The sequence below is a fragment of the Micromesistius poutassou genome (assembly GCF_964030765.1).
Source record: "Micromesistius poutassou genome assembly, chromosome: 12".
Taxonomy (NCBI): Eukaryota; Metazoa; Chordata; class Actinopteri; order Gadiformes; family Gadidae; genus Micromesistius; species Micromesistius poutassou.
The window spans coordinates 1,370,287-1,384,157 of NC_140282.1; the positions used below are offsets into that span (position 1 = coordinate 1,370,287).

Here is a 13,871-nt window from a genome sequence, read left to right on the forward strand (position 1 = left end):
CTTTCTATGGTAAACACCGCAATCACTCGGCTGTGTATTATATTCGAATTTATGGAATATAGACTCTGTCTAACTAACCGAAGGCTTGTCGCTGTGCTAGATGGCGGTCGGTAAGCGTCAATATTCTCGGTGGCACCGTGCGTACCTGCTTACCTTTATTCTAATATCATTTCAGGAGTCGATGCACGATCCAGTGCTGATGCCCACTGCTCGTGCATGTCAGAGTCATAGTAGCTCTCCCCTCGCACCCCGTGCGTAAATGTCCTCATACAGACTCACAAAAGAGTTATGTTATAAAAACTAACATTTACTTACGAAGCGGTGACTCCGGTCAAATGGCATCACAATGAGTATTGGCTCCTCTAGCGAAGCTTTGCTTGATTCTTTTATTTAAAGAAGGCCAGGGAAAATGTTTACGTTCTGCTGTGTAAACATCCTGCCCCATGTTCCTGTCTTTTAAAGAAATTGGGAGGCTAGTTTTGAATATGAGTTATTTTTAGTAGTAAAGGCGTTTGGTTTGGTGGTGTTAAAAGGGTAGTTTTTATTTACCAACACATGTTAGAGTCTTTGTTAGAAAGAGGGTCAGGCACTGCAGTTCTCTGAAGCCAGGGAAGCTGAGGAAGAACGCATAAAAAGCGACTTCGCATGTGTTTCTTTATTATGTATTTGTATAAATCAGTAGTTTGAAATAACTGAAACAGCTGAATCAGACATCAGAATTCGGCGATGCATCTCCTCTCAAAGTTTCCTGACCACTTGGTGATTCCACGTATGTGACTGCGAGTTCATTATTAAATTACGCACCTTGCTGCGTGCGATACCGCCTTTTTGTACCAGAGAAATGTGCACTGGTTCGGTGTGATAGGAAGAAAAAAAACGGTTCCCTGAATCCTGACGGCAGACAGATGTGCGTGCAACAGCCCACCACTGGAGTGGGAGGGACATGGGCGGAACCTATCGCTGGGACGGCCAAGACATCAAACTTCGAATGCTCTGATTGCAACAGATAAGTCAAAAGTGAGCTCGGACCCACGAGAACATATCAACTGAAGGCTGAGGCGGACCCGGTCCTGTTTCTTAGTTCGCTCTGGACGCTGCTGATGAGGCTTTGGACACGATTCGGATCTGCGTATGGATTGTATTTAAAAGGAAATCCCCTCTTGGCTAAGACGGTTCGTGCGTAAAGTTTCTCTACCGTAAACATAGGATTTAATACTGTGTGTCGAACTATCATTTGAATTGTGCTTCTGTCGCCTATACGATCAAAAAAAACAAAAAATAGTTTAGTTGGTCGTTACGCAGCTCTCCGCTACTCATGACGGCAGAGGTCCAGCAGCAGACCCCAGCGCAGACGCCTGCCCAGAGCAGTCCCATGTCTGCCCAGGAGAAACCCCACGGACAGACGGCGGTGATGGAAACCGCCTCGTCCACCACGAAACCCAAGAAGACCAACGCGGGGATCCGTCGCCCGGAGAAACCTCCGTACTCCTACATAGCCCTGATAGTCATGGCTATCCAGAGCTCTCCCACCAAACGACTGACGCTCAGCGAAATATACCAGTTCCTTCAGAGCCGCTTCCCGTTTTTCAGGGGCTCGTATCAGGGATGGAAGAACTCCGTGCGACACAATTTGTCCCTGAATGAATGCTTCATTAAACTGCCCAAGGGCCTCGGGCGGCCGGGCAAGGGCCACTATTGGACTATCGACCCTGCCAGTGAGTTCATGTTCGAGGAGGGTTCGTTCAGAAGAAGGCCGAGGGGCTTCAGGCGCAAGTGCCAGGCTCTGAAACCCATGTACAGCATGATGAACGGCCTGGGCTTCAACCACATCCCCGAGTCCTACAACTTCCAGGGCGGCGGCGGGGGCCTCTCGTGTCCGCCCAACAGCCTGTCCCTGGACAGCGGGATCGGGATGATGAACGGACATTTGGCAGGTAACATGGAGGGCATGGGTCTTTCCGGGCACTCCATGTCCCACTTGTCAGCCAACAGCGGGCATTCCTACATGGGCAGCTGCACGGGATCCAGCGGGGGCGACTATTCTCACCACGACAATTCCGGATCCCCGCTGCTTACCGGCGGGGGAGTGATGGACCCCCACTCCGTGTACTCCAGCTCCGCCTCGGCCTGGGCGCCCAACCCCTCGGCCTCGCTCAATAACGGAGGCTCTTACATCAAGCAGCAGCCGTTGTCTCCGTGTAACCCCGGGACGAACCCGCTGCAGCCCAGCCTGCCAGCGCACTCCATAGAGCAGCCATATCTGCACCAGAACGGTCACAGTACGGATCTACAAGGTAGGGCGAGACGATCCGTTATCCCAAATTATAGGTGGACCGAGTGAATAACTTTAGAGTGCGAGATCAAATTGTGATATATATATATATATAAAAGGCCTACATTGACAAAGGTTTAGAATTAAATAACGTCAGTGGAAATTTCAGTAATTTTAAAAGACGAGTTTTAACCAAGGGAAAACTTGCGTTGAAAACTTTGCTCCACTTTGTCGCATGTCAACGGGTTGTGTTGCCCAGCACACATTTAATTGCAGCCTAATGTAACCCGTTCCAACAGTCAGCAAATAAAGAAAAAAACAGCTGCATTCTCCTTTTAATAAAACCGTCAGTGTGCTACATATAGGCTGGAGAAACCGCATTCAGTGTGTTACAGGCTGGAGAAACCGCATTCAGTGTGTTACATACTGAAGAAACTCCATTCAGTTTGTTGCACACTGCAGAAACTCCAACGCAGTGTGTTACACACAGGCTGGAGTAACCCCACTCAGTGTGTTACATACAGGCTGATGTGGCGTTTCTCTATCTGTTTTAATACTGACACGACCGCATTCATGGTTAAGTGAAAAGCTTCTCATTCGATTCAAAGTGGCGGTGTTATTTCACCCAGAACCCTCCAGACAGTTTTATACTCGCGGGCGCACAGATCGCCGTCATGGCCCTCTTGGGTCGCAGACCCTCTCAGAGGCGGATGGAGCCAGGCAGCCTGGCCCCGGGGCTCCGTGCGGGGCCCGTCGGGATTAGCGTGCAAACAGACCACTCTCAATTATGGGCTATCCAACCCTCTTAAGACCGCTTCCAGTCAATTTGGACCAAGTCACATGGTGTTCATATGGTACGGGTTCCGATTCGAGAACCAGAAGGCGGATTGAAAAAGAAAAAAAAGGATGGGGTTGCTGCACGGGCCGTAGAATCTGGAATAAGACGACACACGTTTGAATGGCAAAGTATAGTATTAAAGTCTGAGGCTATTGAACTTGCCTGTTTAATACCGTTAAACCCCACTAGTTTATTCATGGTAAAAACATGGTAGGCCTAAAACCAAATTATTATATAACCTCATCAGATTATTTTTTATGTTAGTTCAATGAGGAGTCATGTTTAAAAAATTAAATTAGGAAAAATAGAGTAAAACAAACATAGGCCCCACAATTAAGTTATATTTGATACTCTTACGTCTTCGTTTTCTGTAGGCGTGTATTGTTGTTATTGAGCTTATATGTTTATTATTTGTTTGTTGTCTCTGTTGGTCCGCTGCGTTTATCAAATAATCCAACATTGGTATAATTTCGTACATAGGTGTTTAGGAGACCTTGATTATCAGGCCTACATGGGGGCTCCAGTCGAAAATATAAATACAAATACTGATCGAATAGGCCATAGTTGTGGGTCAATCTCTAAATAAGGTGCCTGTGCGTAATATCCTTTCGAACTATCTTCCACATTTCCAGTCTTTTTTATATTTAGGCAATATACAAATTACCAAAATAATGGACCTGTAAAAAACGTGTTTCCTCTTCTCTCTCCAGGTATTCCACGGTACCATTCCCAATCGCCGAGCATGTGTGACCGAAAGGAGTTCGTGTTCTCGTTCAACGCCATGACGTCCTCGGCCATGCACTCTCCGAGCAGCGGCTCCTACTACCACCACCAGCAGGTCTCCTACCAGGACATCAAGCCCTGCGTCATGTAACGGGACGGCGGCCATTCCGCGGACCGTAACTGATTTTAAAAGCCAAGGCAGACTAAACCAGCAGCAGGAATTGAAGTGGAAAAAAGACAATTCTCTGAGAAAAAAAACAAACAAAAAAACACGCCCCCCCCCCCCCCCCCCCCCCCCTCCACACTCTCCCTCCCTCCCTCCCCCCGTCCAGGAAAACGCACACTGTGATAAACAACTGGTGGAAAACGGACTGGACTACTTGTGTACTTGTTTTCTGGACTCTCCTATTCCCCACGTAGTTCAGAAAACAGACTGGCACTGGGGCTTACACACACACACACACACACACACACACACACACACACGCACACACGCACACACACACACACACACACACGCACACACGCACACACGCACACACACAGACACACACACACACGCACACAAAATGATCAACCCGTCCGATGGTAGAAAGTGGGTCCAGCTGCCGTTTGGTACTAGTTCTGCTGGCGGATGAATACCACTCTCCACGCGTTAGATGTATAGGATCCTCCAATCCATGTAAATGCACATTTCCCTTTATCTTTTAGAAGATGTACTTTTCTTAGGCCGACTGCATTGAGTCTATATTTTGGATTCAAAAGCAGCGTAAAAAAAAAAAAGAAAGTACAATGAACAGTAACTATCGGACAACATATATTGTGTAAAAAGATGAAGGCACTTTTTAGAATATAACCTATTAGCGCAACGTTTTATTTATTTTCTACGCCTATATATTCTTACTTTAGGCGAGTTGACCAAGAATATATGCTTTATTGGCAATATTTGTCAGAACGCTTACTTATTTGTTTTAAAATGAAAATCAAAGAAATAATGTAAGCACTGTTACGTTGTCTTTGTTGTATGTAGACGGCCGTTTTTTTTCAGCACTGTATGTATATGTTAGGATCATTAATATTAGAGGGTCTTTAGGACAGGCCAGTCTATGCAATTTGTTCAGTCTATGCAAAAACACACTATGAAGGTAAGGATTTGTGGCATGCAGTTTAGTTTAGAAAGTAAAACTCAATCTTCACATTATCCGACTGATTCCTGTCTCTCAACTTTGGGCTCATGACATGATGCAACCCAAAGACTCAGGTCTGTGTTTTTGGCGGTGACACAGAAGGAAAGAAAAAGAAAAACGCCAATACACATTGTAGCGACTGTGCTTTTACACTATTGGCACATGGCTGGCCTTGCCTATTGATGCAAACAGACCTAACATTACAATTTGATTTAAAACCCATATTAATAATTATAATTCATTGATGTAGACCTGAAATAAAAACGTGTAAAACTCAAATGCAGTTTCCCTTTTTTTCTCTATAATTACAATTTATTTTCCAATTAAGCCTCAACAATTCAAGGCATGGTCCTAACTGGTCGCATTTGGATGAACAATCAGCTAAGAATATTTTGTATTACACCTATTTATTCAATATTTTTCATCTTTAAAATCCTGCAAATGTATAGGCCTACTTATATCTAAGTAAGACAAAACTATATATATATTTAACATAGCCTAGTGCACTACCAATCACCAACTTTCAAAGACAAATATTTTTTACAAATGTGATCTCAAGTATGGAGGCGCATAAACGTTAAATAAATAAGCAAATAGACAAGCCTTTACAGAGATAGTATTCATTAAAACCACGTCAACAAAAGGCCACAGGGTAGGCTTACTGCTTAATGAAAAACGAGGTTCACAATCGTAATCGGTTAATGTCATCCTATTATGCGCATATCAGCAAGACCTGACGCAAAAAGATGACGCGAATTTTGCATTATTACTATTTATTACAGCCTATTACTAGAACCGACAGGTGTTCCCTTGCAGGAACCCAGTAGGCAGAAATGTATTCCCTACATTTTACCACCAATAATTCACTGTCTCGGTCACATTGTCCCACCGAGACGCGCCTACTTAACCAAGTCCCATCTACCAAAAAGTGTTCCGGAAAAAGAAATCCTTTTTCCATGACATGTTTTGCATTGTGTGTGTTTAGCTTCATTATCTCCCAGCATGACCACTGTCTGACCCCAGGATCCAGATCCCACTGGGATGAACAGTCCAGCGTGCACAGGGGGGCTATAGCGCAAAGACGCGCTGAACCAGGGAGTGCGCATTAACCAAATGATGACCATTAGGTGGGGCGCGGGGCTCTGGTCGTGGTGGCCGAGGGGGTGAGATTCCAGCGGGGCACTCCAGCTGTTCCCCAGCCTGGCCTGGATGACAGGTCCATAAAAAGCCTGTGGGCTCTGCTCTTTGGAAGCAGACAGGCAATGTTCTCATCCTTCAGCGTGGGCCAGGCCTTACTGGGACAAGACAACGCAGCGGCCAAGCAGGCATGCAGAGCAGGCAGGGTACTCACGCTGCAATCTACGAAATGTCAGCGGCAGGGAATAAACAGTGGAATGAAATCGTTAGGTTCGGGGGTTCAATACGAGCCGTGCTGTAATCCAATCTGATTAGTTGGAATTGTGAGCGGATCTTCTCGTATAGGCGGATTCAAAGCAGATCCATTTGACACCGTCTCTCCTGTTAACCAATACCACCAGAGAGTTTGGAGGCCACAGACAAAATGGAAGCTCTGCTAAATGTCACTGCTGTTGAGGTTTGGAGATCCAAGTTTCAAATCCGCACAAGACCCTAATTTATGGCTTGGCTTGAACACATTTGGGTGGACAGGACTAATTGTGTTAATCCAAACCATTGTGTCTTAATGACAAGGCTGACAAACAGGCAATTTATTAATACAACTGAATTTAAGATTTTTTAAGGATCTGCAGCAACCGTGTCTCCCGTCTTCGTTTCTCTCTCCCCGCTGGTTTTGGTTGGTGTCTCTTTTCCCTCTGGTGTCTCTCTGACTCCTCTGGTCTCTCTCTCTCCTCTGTTCTATCTCATCCCTCTGGAGCCTCTCTACTCCCCTGGTATCTTTTCTCTCTGGTGTCTCACTCTGGTGTCTCTCTCCCCTGGTTTCTGTCGCTCTCTCGTGTCTCTGTGTGTCTCTGTCTCTCTCTCCTGATAGAAAACGGTTTATTGATCTGGCTATGAATGGTAAATAATTACATCCAATATGGTGGACGGGTGGAGTATTTAATGCACAACCTATATAAATTCCCCTTTAATAATTCGTTGTAAACATTTTTTCTTCATTATTTTAATTATATATATTTAAAATGTGTTTTAACCGCAACACTTAAGAGTGGACCGAATGGATCATTTCAAAATGTGGAGAAGGCAAGTCCTCCCTGGGCTCCCTCTTAAGGCGATCCAATGGATGGAGGCTTAACGGAGCAGCAACACAAGATAGTACTGCATGTGGGATTTGAGTTCCATCGCAAAATACGTTCATCTCAAGACGTCAAACACGGATAGTTGGATATACGTTGAGCAGGTCCACGATGATCCGATGATCACATGAAAATGAATACAAAAAAATATTTTCTTTGAAGTTCGTAAATGTTTAATTAGAATACAAAATAATGCATATGTTTACATTACACAACATTGTTTTACATGCAAAGACCTATCAATAATTTCAGTCAGGGTCAAAAACAGTTGTTAGAAGGTCGTTATTTAGTATATATATATACTGTATATAAATATATCTACTAATAACACTCCTTTAATCTCAGAAATGGATGGAAAAGTCTGGTTTATTTCTCTGTTATTTGCTCAATTTCGGGCGTTCGGATTAGCTTATCTCAACGGTTATCCCGGCGCGACCGAGGACATAACTGCACTCCGTCACGCACGGTCCTAACACAATGTATTAAAACACCTTAAAGAAGAAAAAGAAAAAAGACAACTCCGCCCAAAGACACACGCACGCCCGACCAACAGGTCTGCGTGCGTGTCGGGCGGGTTGAACCGAAAACAAAAACAAAAAAACACTGCTAATAAGCCAACATATACTCTAAAGCAACGCTGAAATGCACAATCAGTTTGTTATACCTATCACAATTGGCAGTTAATACAGAGGCTCAGATAACACAAGTCCTACAAAACACCTGTTTATCCCCCCCCACCCCACCCCCCCCCCCCTCCAACACCAGTACACACACTGGAACACACACGCACACACACACACACACATGTGGTATCGGTGTGTCAGGTCATCTCCCCCCCCCCCCCCCCGCCCCCCGCCCCCGCTCGCTCTACTACTCCATGATCTCCTCCTTGTGAGGCTCCGCAGAATCCTCGCCGGGCTCGGCCTTCACGTTGGCGTTGACGTTGGCGTTGGCCTCCGGCCGGGACCGCGGCCGGCTCCGGGAGGGCCCCGCCCGGCGGCCCCCCCGCTGGTTCTTGGCCAGCTCGGCGTGCAGGCTCTGGCCGTTCAGGGACAGCCCCTGCAGGGCCTCCATGGCCTGGTCGGCGGCGCTGGGGTCGCCGTAGTCCAGGAAGGCGCGGTGCTGCGCGCCCTGCCAGGTCAGTCTGAGCGGCAGCGCCTCCTTCTCGCGCAGCGCCGTCTTCAGCTCGCTGACGCGCAGCCCCGCGGGGATGCCGCCCAGGTACACCGTGGTCACGTTGGACGGGGGGCCCCCCGACGACGTGTGGTCGCCCTCGCCGCCGCCGCCGCCGCCGCCGCCGTCCTCCCCCTCACCGCCCTCCTTCCCCCCCTTCCTCTCCCGCTCCCTCCCGCCCTCCCCCGCGCTGCCCCTCCAGCTCCGGCCCCGCCGCTCCCCCCGGACCTTCTCCCGGCCCTCCTCGCTGCCGTTGGCCGGGTTGTTGTTGTCCCCTCCCCCCCGGCCCCCCTCCCTCCTCGCCCGGGCCGGCCGGCGGCGGGGCCTCGGCGCCGCCTCGTCGTTGCTCCCCGGGGGGCCGCCGCCGTCGCGTCCGGGGCCCTCCCGGGGTCTGGGCTCGCCGTCGGAGTCCCGCTGGGTGTTGCGCCGCGGCCGCGGCCGGCCGTGTCTCCGGGGCTTCAGGCCCTCGCCCTGGGGGTCCCCGCCGCCGCCGCCGCCGCCTCCTCTCGGGCCCCTGCCGGGCTCCGCGGGCGGCTCGGGCCCCAGGTCCACGTCCTTGCCGGCCGCGAGCTCCAGGGCCCGCAGCTTCTTCAGGACGGGGATCTTCTCCAGCATGTACTTGTTGAGCTGGGGACAGAGAACGCTGTGGGCTACGGGCACTAGCAGCGCTTACAGCCGTCACCTCAGGGGGGGCCATGCAACGTGACGCGCGACCTAGTGCTCAGTGTTGCCAGATCGGGCAATAGATTTCCCGTCCAATCTGGCTCAACACTTCCCAGCTACTGTTGCCAGACTGGACGGGAAATCTATTGCCCGATCTGGCAACACTGCTAGCGCTTGGTGTGAATGGAACAGGTGACGGGATAGTGGACATTTTTTGTCATTTATTTTTTTATTGAACCGTTTATTTTATTTTACCATTTATACCGTTCTCTAGCATGTACTTGTTGAGCTGGGGACAGAGAACGCTGTGGGCTACGGGCACTAGCAGCGCTTACAGCCGTCACCTCAGGGGGGGCCATGCAACGTGACGCGCGACCTAGTGCTCAGTGTTGCCAGATCGGGCAATAGATTTCCCGTCCAATCTGGCTCAACACTTCCCAGCTACTGTTGCCAGACTGGACGGGAAATCTATTGCCCGATCTGGCAACACTGCTAGCGCTTGGTGTGAATGGAACAGGTGACGGGATAGTGGACATTTTTTGTCATTTATTTTTTTATTGAACCGTTTATTATTTTATTTTACCATTTATACCGTTTTCAAAATCTGGCTCTTCTGACATCGCAGGTGGGCGTGTCCACCTAGATGTGTTGCTGGATAGATCAGTCTACCAGCCCTACCCAGTGTGGACCGTAGCAAACGTCGCTCATCTATCCGTCACACATCTAGGTGGACACGCCCACCTGTGATGTCAGAAGCGGCACATTTTCAAAACGGCGTGTGACGGCCAATCACACTCACACATGGTGGTGTGACATGTCCCCTTTAATAAAGCACGCTACGAGAACACACTATTGACACACTTCCTCCATATTTGAAAGCCCGCATTACTAAAAAAAAAAAACAGGGAAATAAAATAAAACCATATCAAAATGATATCAGAAATATGAACCCACATCCACCGATGCAGCATTCCTTCCCTCCCTTTTCTTGACTGGGCTGCTGGGGCTACACACGCAGCGTCCAGTCAGTGGAATATTTCACTTTCCCTGCAGGTAAAAATAGAGAGTTGCTCCTTCATTCTTTAAACAGGGAGCGGGGGGGGGGGGGGGGGGGGGAGGACTTTGATAGTGACCGCCGGGGCTGTAAAGGATATATGCCGCCATTGTTTATAGCGTGGTCCTTTCTGACCCGCACTTCCCACCGGGCCCCCGCCGGAGCCCGGCCCCGCTGCCACGCAGGCCCTTTGATGAGCAGACATGGCCTTCCTGCCTGGTAGGTCACTGGGTCCGGGTAGGACCAAGACATCTTAAGGGACTCACGTAGCAGCACCACTCAAGGGTCATGCTACATTGTGTGGAAAATACATTATTTATAGATATAGATAGGATAGAGAGATCTATCAGCTTAAATTAAATGTGGCTCATCCGCTCCGGATCATAGTGTTCTTTTCACCCTCTGATAATGTGTAAATCGTAAAAAAAAGCAAAAAACATTTGTATTCAATTTTGAAACTTCACTCATTTGCATTTTATGGTGTCCTACTTACATGGTGAAGATGTCTATTCAACTAAATGATATTTTATTTTACTTTGAATTCTAACCACGCCATACGTCCCCAAAGTGATTTCACTCCGTGGGGATTGGTAGTGGATACATGAGGCTGGTATTCAGTGTGGCATTTTAAGTCCTCCACAATGCTGTTGATATAATTTACTTTCGGGAGGGAGGGGTTACAGTAGGAGGGCTGGCGCTGGCCTCTCGTTCATTGTGCTTTGGAAGGAGCTGACTGCCCTCTAGTGGCCAGGCATAGAATTACACATAATGTCAAAGGCGACTACCTACTAGGGGTGTGCATCTCTCCAATAAAAGACGATTCGATGCGTATCTCGATACATGGGGTACGATACGATTCATGAACGATAAATTTTTTAAATGGAACGATTTGATTCAGTTCGATTCAGAAGGATTTCGATTCGATTCGATGTGGCACGGCTCAATTCGAGAGGGTATGATGCAATGGATTTCTTGTTGAAAGTAGACAATCATTTCACAAAATGAATTAACTTGTAAATGTGGCATTTCCTTCAAAAAGATTTATCAAAGACTAGAGAAGAAGTGTATTTGCTAGGGGTGTGCATCTCTCCAATAAAAGACGATTCGATGCGTATCTCGATACATGGGGTACGATACGATTCAGGAACGATAATTTTTTTTAATGGAACGATTCGATTCAGTTCGATTCAGAAGATTCACATCTTTTAAATCAAAATCGATTTTCCGATTCAAATCGGTTTTTGTTACACCCCTACTACCTACCTTTGACCAGATGATGCCCTCCGGTTTGGGGAGGAGGCAGTCTGTCTTGATGACTCTGGTGGGGGTGAGGATGTAGTCCACGGTGAGGTCGTGGGGTTCCACCAGCTCCTCTGAGAAGTCCACGACCTGTGGAGACCAGAGCACGCAACGCTACGTCAACATCCTGCTGGCACCAATGCTCACAGACAGCTTCTAGTTTACATTAGGGCTGAACGATTCAGGGGAAATAAACTAATTGCGATTATTTCAACCAATAATGCAATTGCGGTTTAATATGCGATTTTTTAAAATGTATTAAGTTCCTTATGTTCTGTATTATTCACTAAAAAGGAAATAACTCATTCTTTAGTACGACCAACACAACATTGGAAGCAGTCAACATATAAACTGCTCTTTCCTTTAGGCCGGGCTGATGTGTTGAGATGAATTGATATTATAACATCTTTATTTAACTATTGAATTGTAAAAGATATAAATCGTACTGATCTCCAGTCAGTAACTGTAACAAATCCCCCCCACCCCAAAAAATAAAAAAAAATAAAAAATGATCACAGCCGTTGTGATTTGCATATCACGTTCTATTACGTCGCGATTTCGATTTGAACTACGATTAATCGTTCAGCCCTAGTTTACGTCTAGGAAAAAAACGGAAAAACCCTTAAACATGAACCACGGACCTGACAGTCGTGGACGATGGTGATCACCACAGTGGACTCCGTCACGGCGCCCATGGACACCATCATGCCGTACTCCATGTCGGCATAGCCCTCTCCTTTCCCTATCCGGTAGCCTGTTGGAGCGGGAGTCCCCAGAGAGCTCATGAAGCAGAAATGTAATTTCACCGCAGCGTCACCCCGAGGTCCATATGTGCAGTGAATATTTTATTAATCTGATGATAACATATGAATATTTCATGCAACTCAACTGTACGGTTTGTTCAAGATACCATAAATAACTGATGATGCATGCAAATATTAGCATGAAAAAGGGAAACCATGTACTGATTCCCATGCGGTTTGAAAATCGTGCTTTAAGCATAAGCCCCGAACAATCCAAAGCAATAATATTAAAAAAAACAAAACACAAACAAACCCAACTGCTACAACGCCCATGTACTTACAAACCGAACAAACCATAAAAATCATTAATATCATAAATAATTCAACCAGTAGATCAGACCTGTGGCTCTATCCTTCAGACAGTGCAGGGAGTGGTTTCTGGTCCAGTCCCAGTGTTAGAAAGTCTCTCCGCCACACCCCTCTGCCCAGAGCAGCTTAAGGGTGGGGGTGGGGGGGGGGGGGGGGTCACGCTCAGGGACACCTCCACCCTCGAGGAGGCGCCGGGGATTGAACCAGCAACCTTCCGGTCAGAGTCCTGCACGGGTCCATTGTTTGAGACCCGCCCGCAGCCACAAAGTTCAGTACTCTGCTTCCGGTTACCAGCACAATCCGATCTACTCTCCTGAGCTACTCCCCCAGTCTCATGGTACATGGTACATGGTACATGGTACAACCATGACCCCCCCCCCTATCCTAAACAGCCACAGCCCTCCCCCAGGACGGCTCTGATTGGCGCTCGAATTCCGATATTCCCAAACAGTAAAGCCAATGCGGATGTATGGAGTTGGTTTCCTTATCTCGGGAACGGGGGGCACAGAGGATAGCCATGGACGGCTCGCGAGGAGGGAGTCCCCAACGTTGGCACTCGGTGGACGTCCTAATGAATGCATTTGTGTGGGCTGCCATGTAACAAAAGTCCTGCATCAGTGGTAAATCGCCAAGCCTTGAAGTGCCTCTAATGCGTCTCACTCCAGCCTTGAAACCAGATCGTAGACACACCATCAGAGGTACAATTTCTCCATCCTGGCAAGACGTCTACTACTGGTGTATTCGTTGTCGACAACCTGTCAACAACTATCATCTACCAGGAAATAAATAAATGAAACTACTGGTCAAAATGACACACACACCAGTGGTTCAGTTGGTGTGTGGGTGGGGGTGTGGTGTGGTGTGTGTGTGTAGGGATTGTTGAAGAGAAGTTTGAATGATGGCTTAATAAGGGGAAGTGTGTGTCATGAGCATGAGTGAAGGTTTAATTCTACGAGTGCACACTCTATAACAGGTCAGGTGGTAAGCAAGGTATAAGCAAAGTATAATGTATGTCTGTCTATATGTGTATTTGCTGTCTTATTGCACTATAATTATGTTATATGTTTGATGTTGTCTTTTTGCACTATTAGGTTATTATGTTGTTTGGTAAATATTTTAACAGCACATTTGGAGGATGGGGATTTTCGGTCCTCTTTGTAACTTGTTGCACGGTCGGTCTGGCAATGAATTTCACTCTGACTTTAACTTTGACACTGTATGGGTCATATACAGGGCTTGTACATCAGAATGGGATTTTTTTTGTGGGCAATAGTCTG

At 47.4% G+C, this 13,871-nt stretch overlaps 2 protein-coding genes across 2 annotated transcripts; one reads left to right on the plus strand and one right to left on the minus strand.

Annotated features, from left to right (window-relative positions):
• The first annotated feature begins 1,028 nt into the window (after positions 1–1,028).
• LOC311356000 (forkhead box protein F1) lies at positions 1,029–5,282 on the plus strand. The gene is made up of 2 exons (XM_084475779.1): positions 1,029–2,294; positions 3,821–5,282. Exons 1-2 carry the CDS (start codon positions 1,316–1,318, stop codon positions 3,982–3,984), a joined length of 1,143 nt encoding a protein of 380 aa, XP_084331905.1. The 5' UTR covers positions 1,029–1,315; the 3' UTR covers positions 3,985–5,282.
• Positions 5,283–8,147: 2,865 nt separating this feature from the next.
• On the minus strand, positions 8,148–12,600 carry LOC311356810 (methenyltetrahydrofolate synthase domain-containing protein-like). Its single transcript, XM_084476673.1, has 3 exons — positions 12,124–12,600; positions 11,447–11,572; positions 8,148–9,093 (listed from the first exon to the last, which is right to left on the minus strand). The coding sequence occupies exons 1-3, from the start codon at positions 12,265–12,267 to the stop codon at positions 8,164–8,166; spliced, it is 1,200 nt and encodes a 399-aa protein (XP_084332799.1). The 5' UTR covers positions 12,268–12,600; the 3' UTR covers positions 8,148–8,163.
• Positions 12,601–13,871: the final 1,271 nt, after the last annotated feature.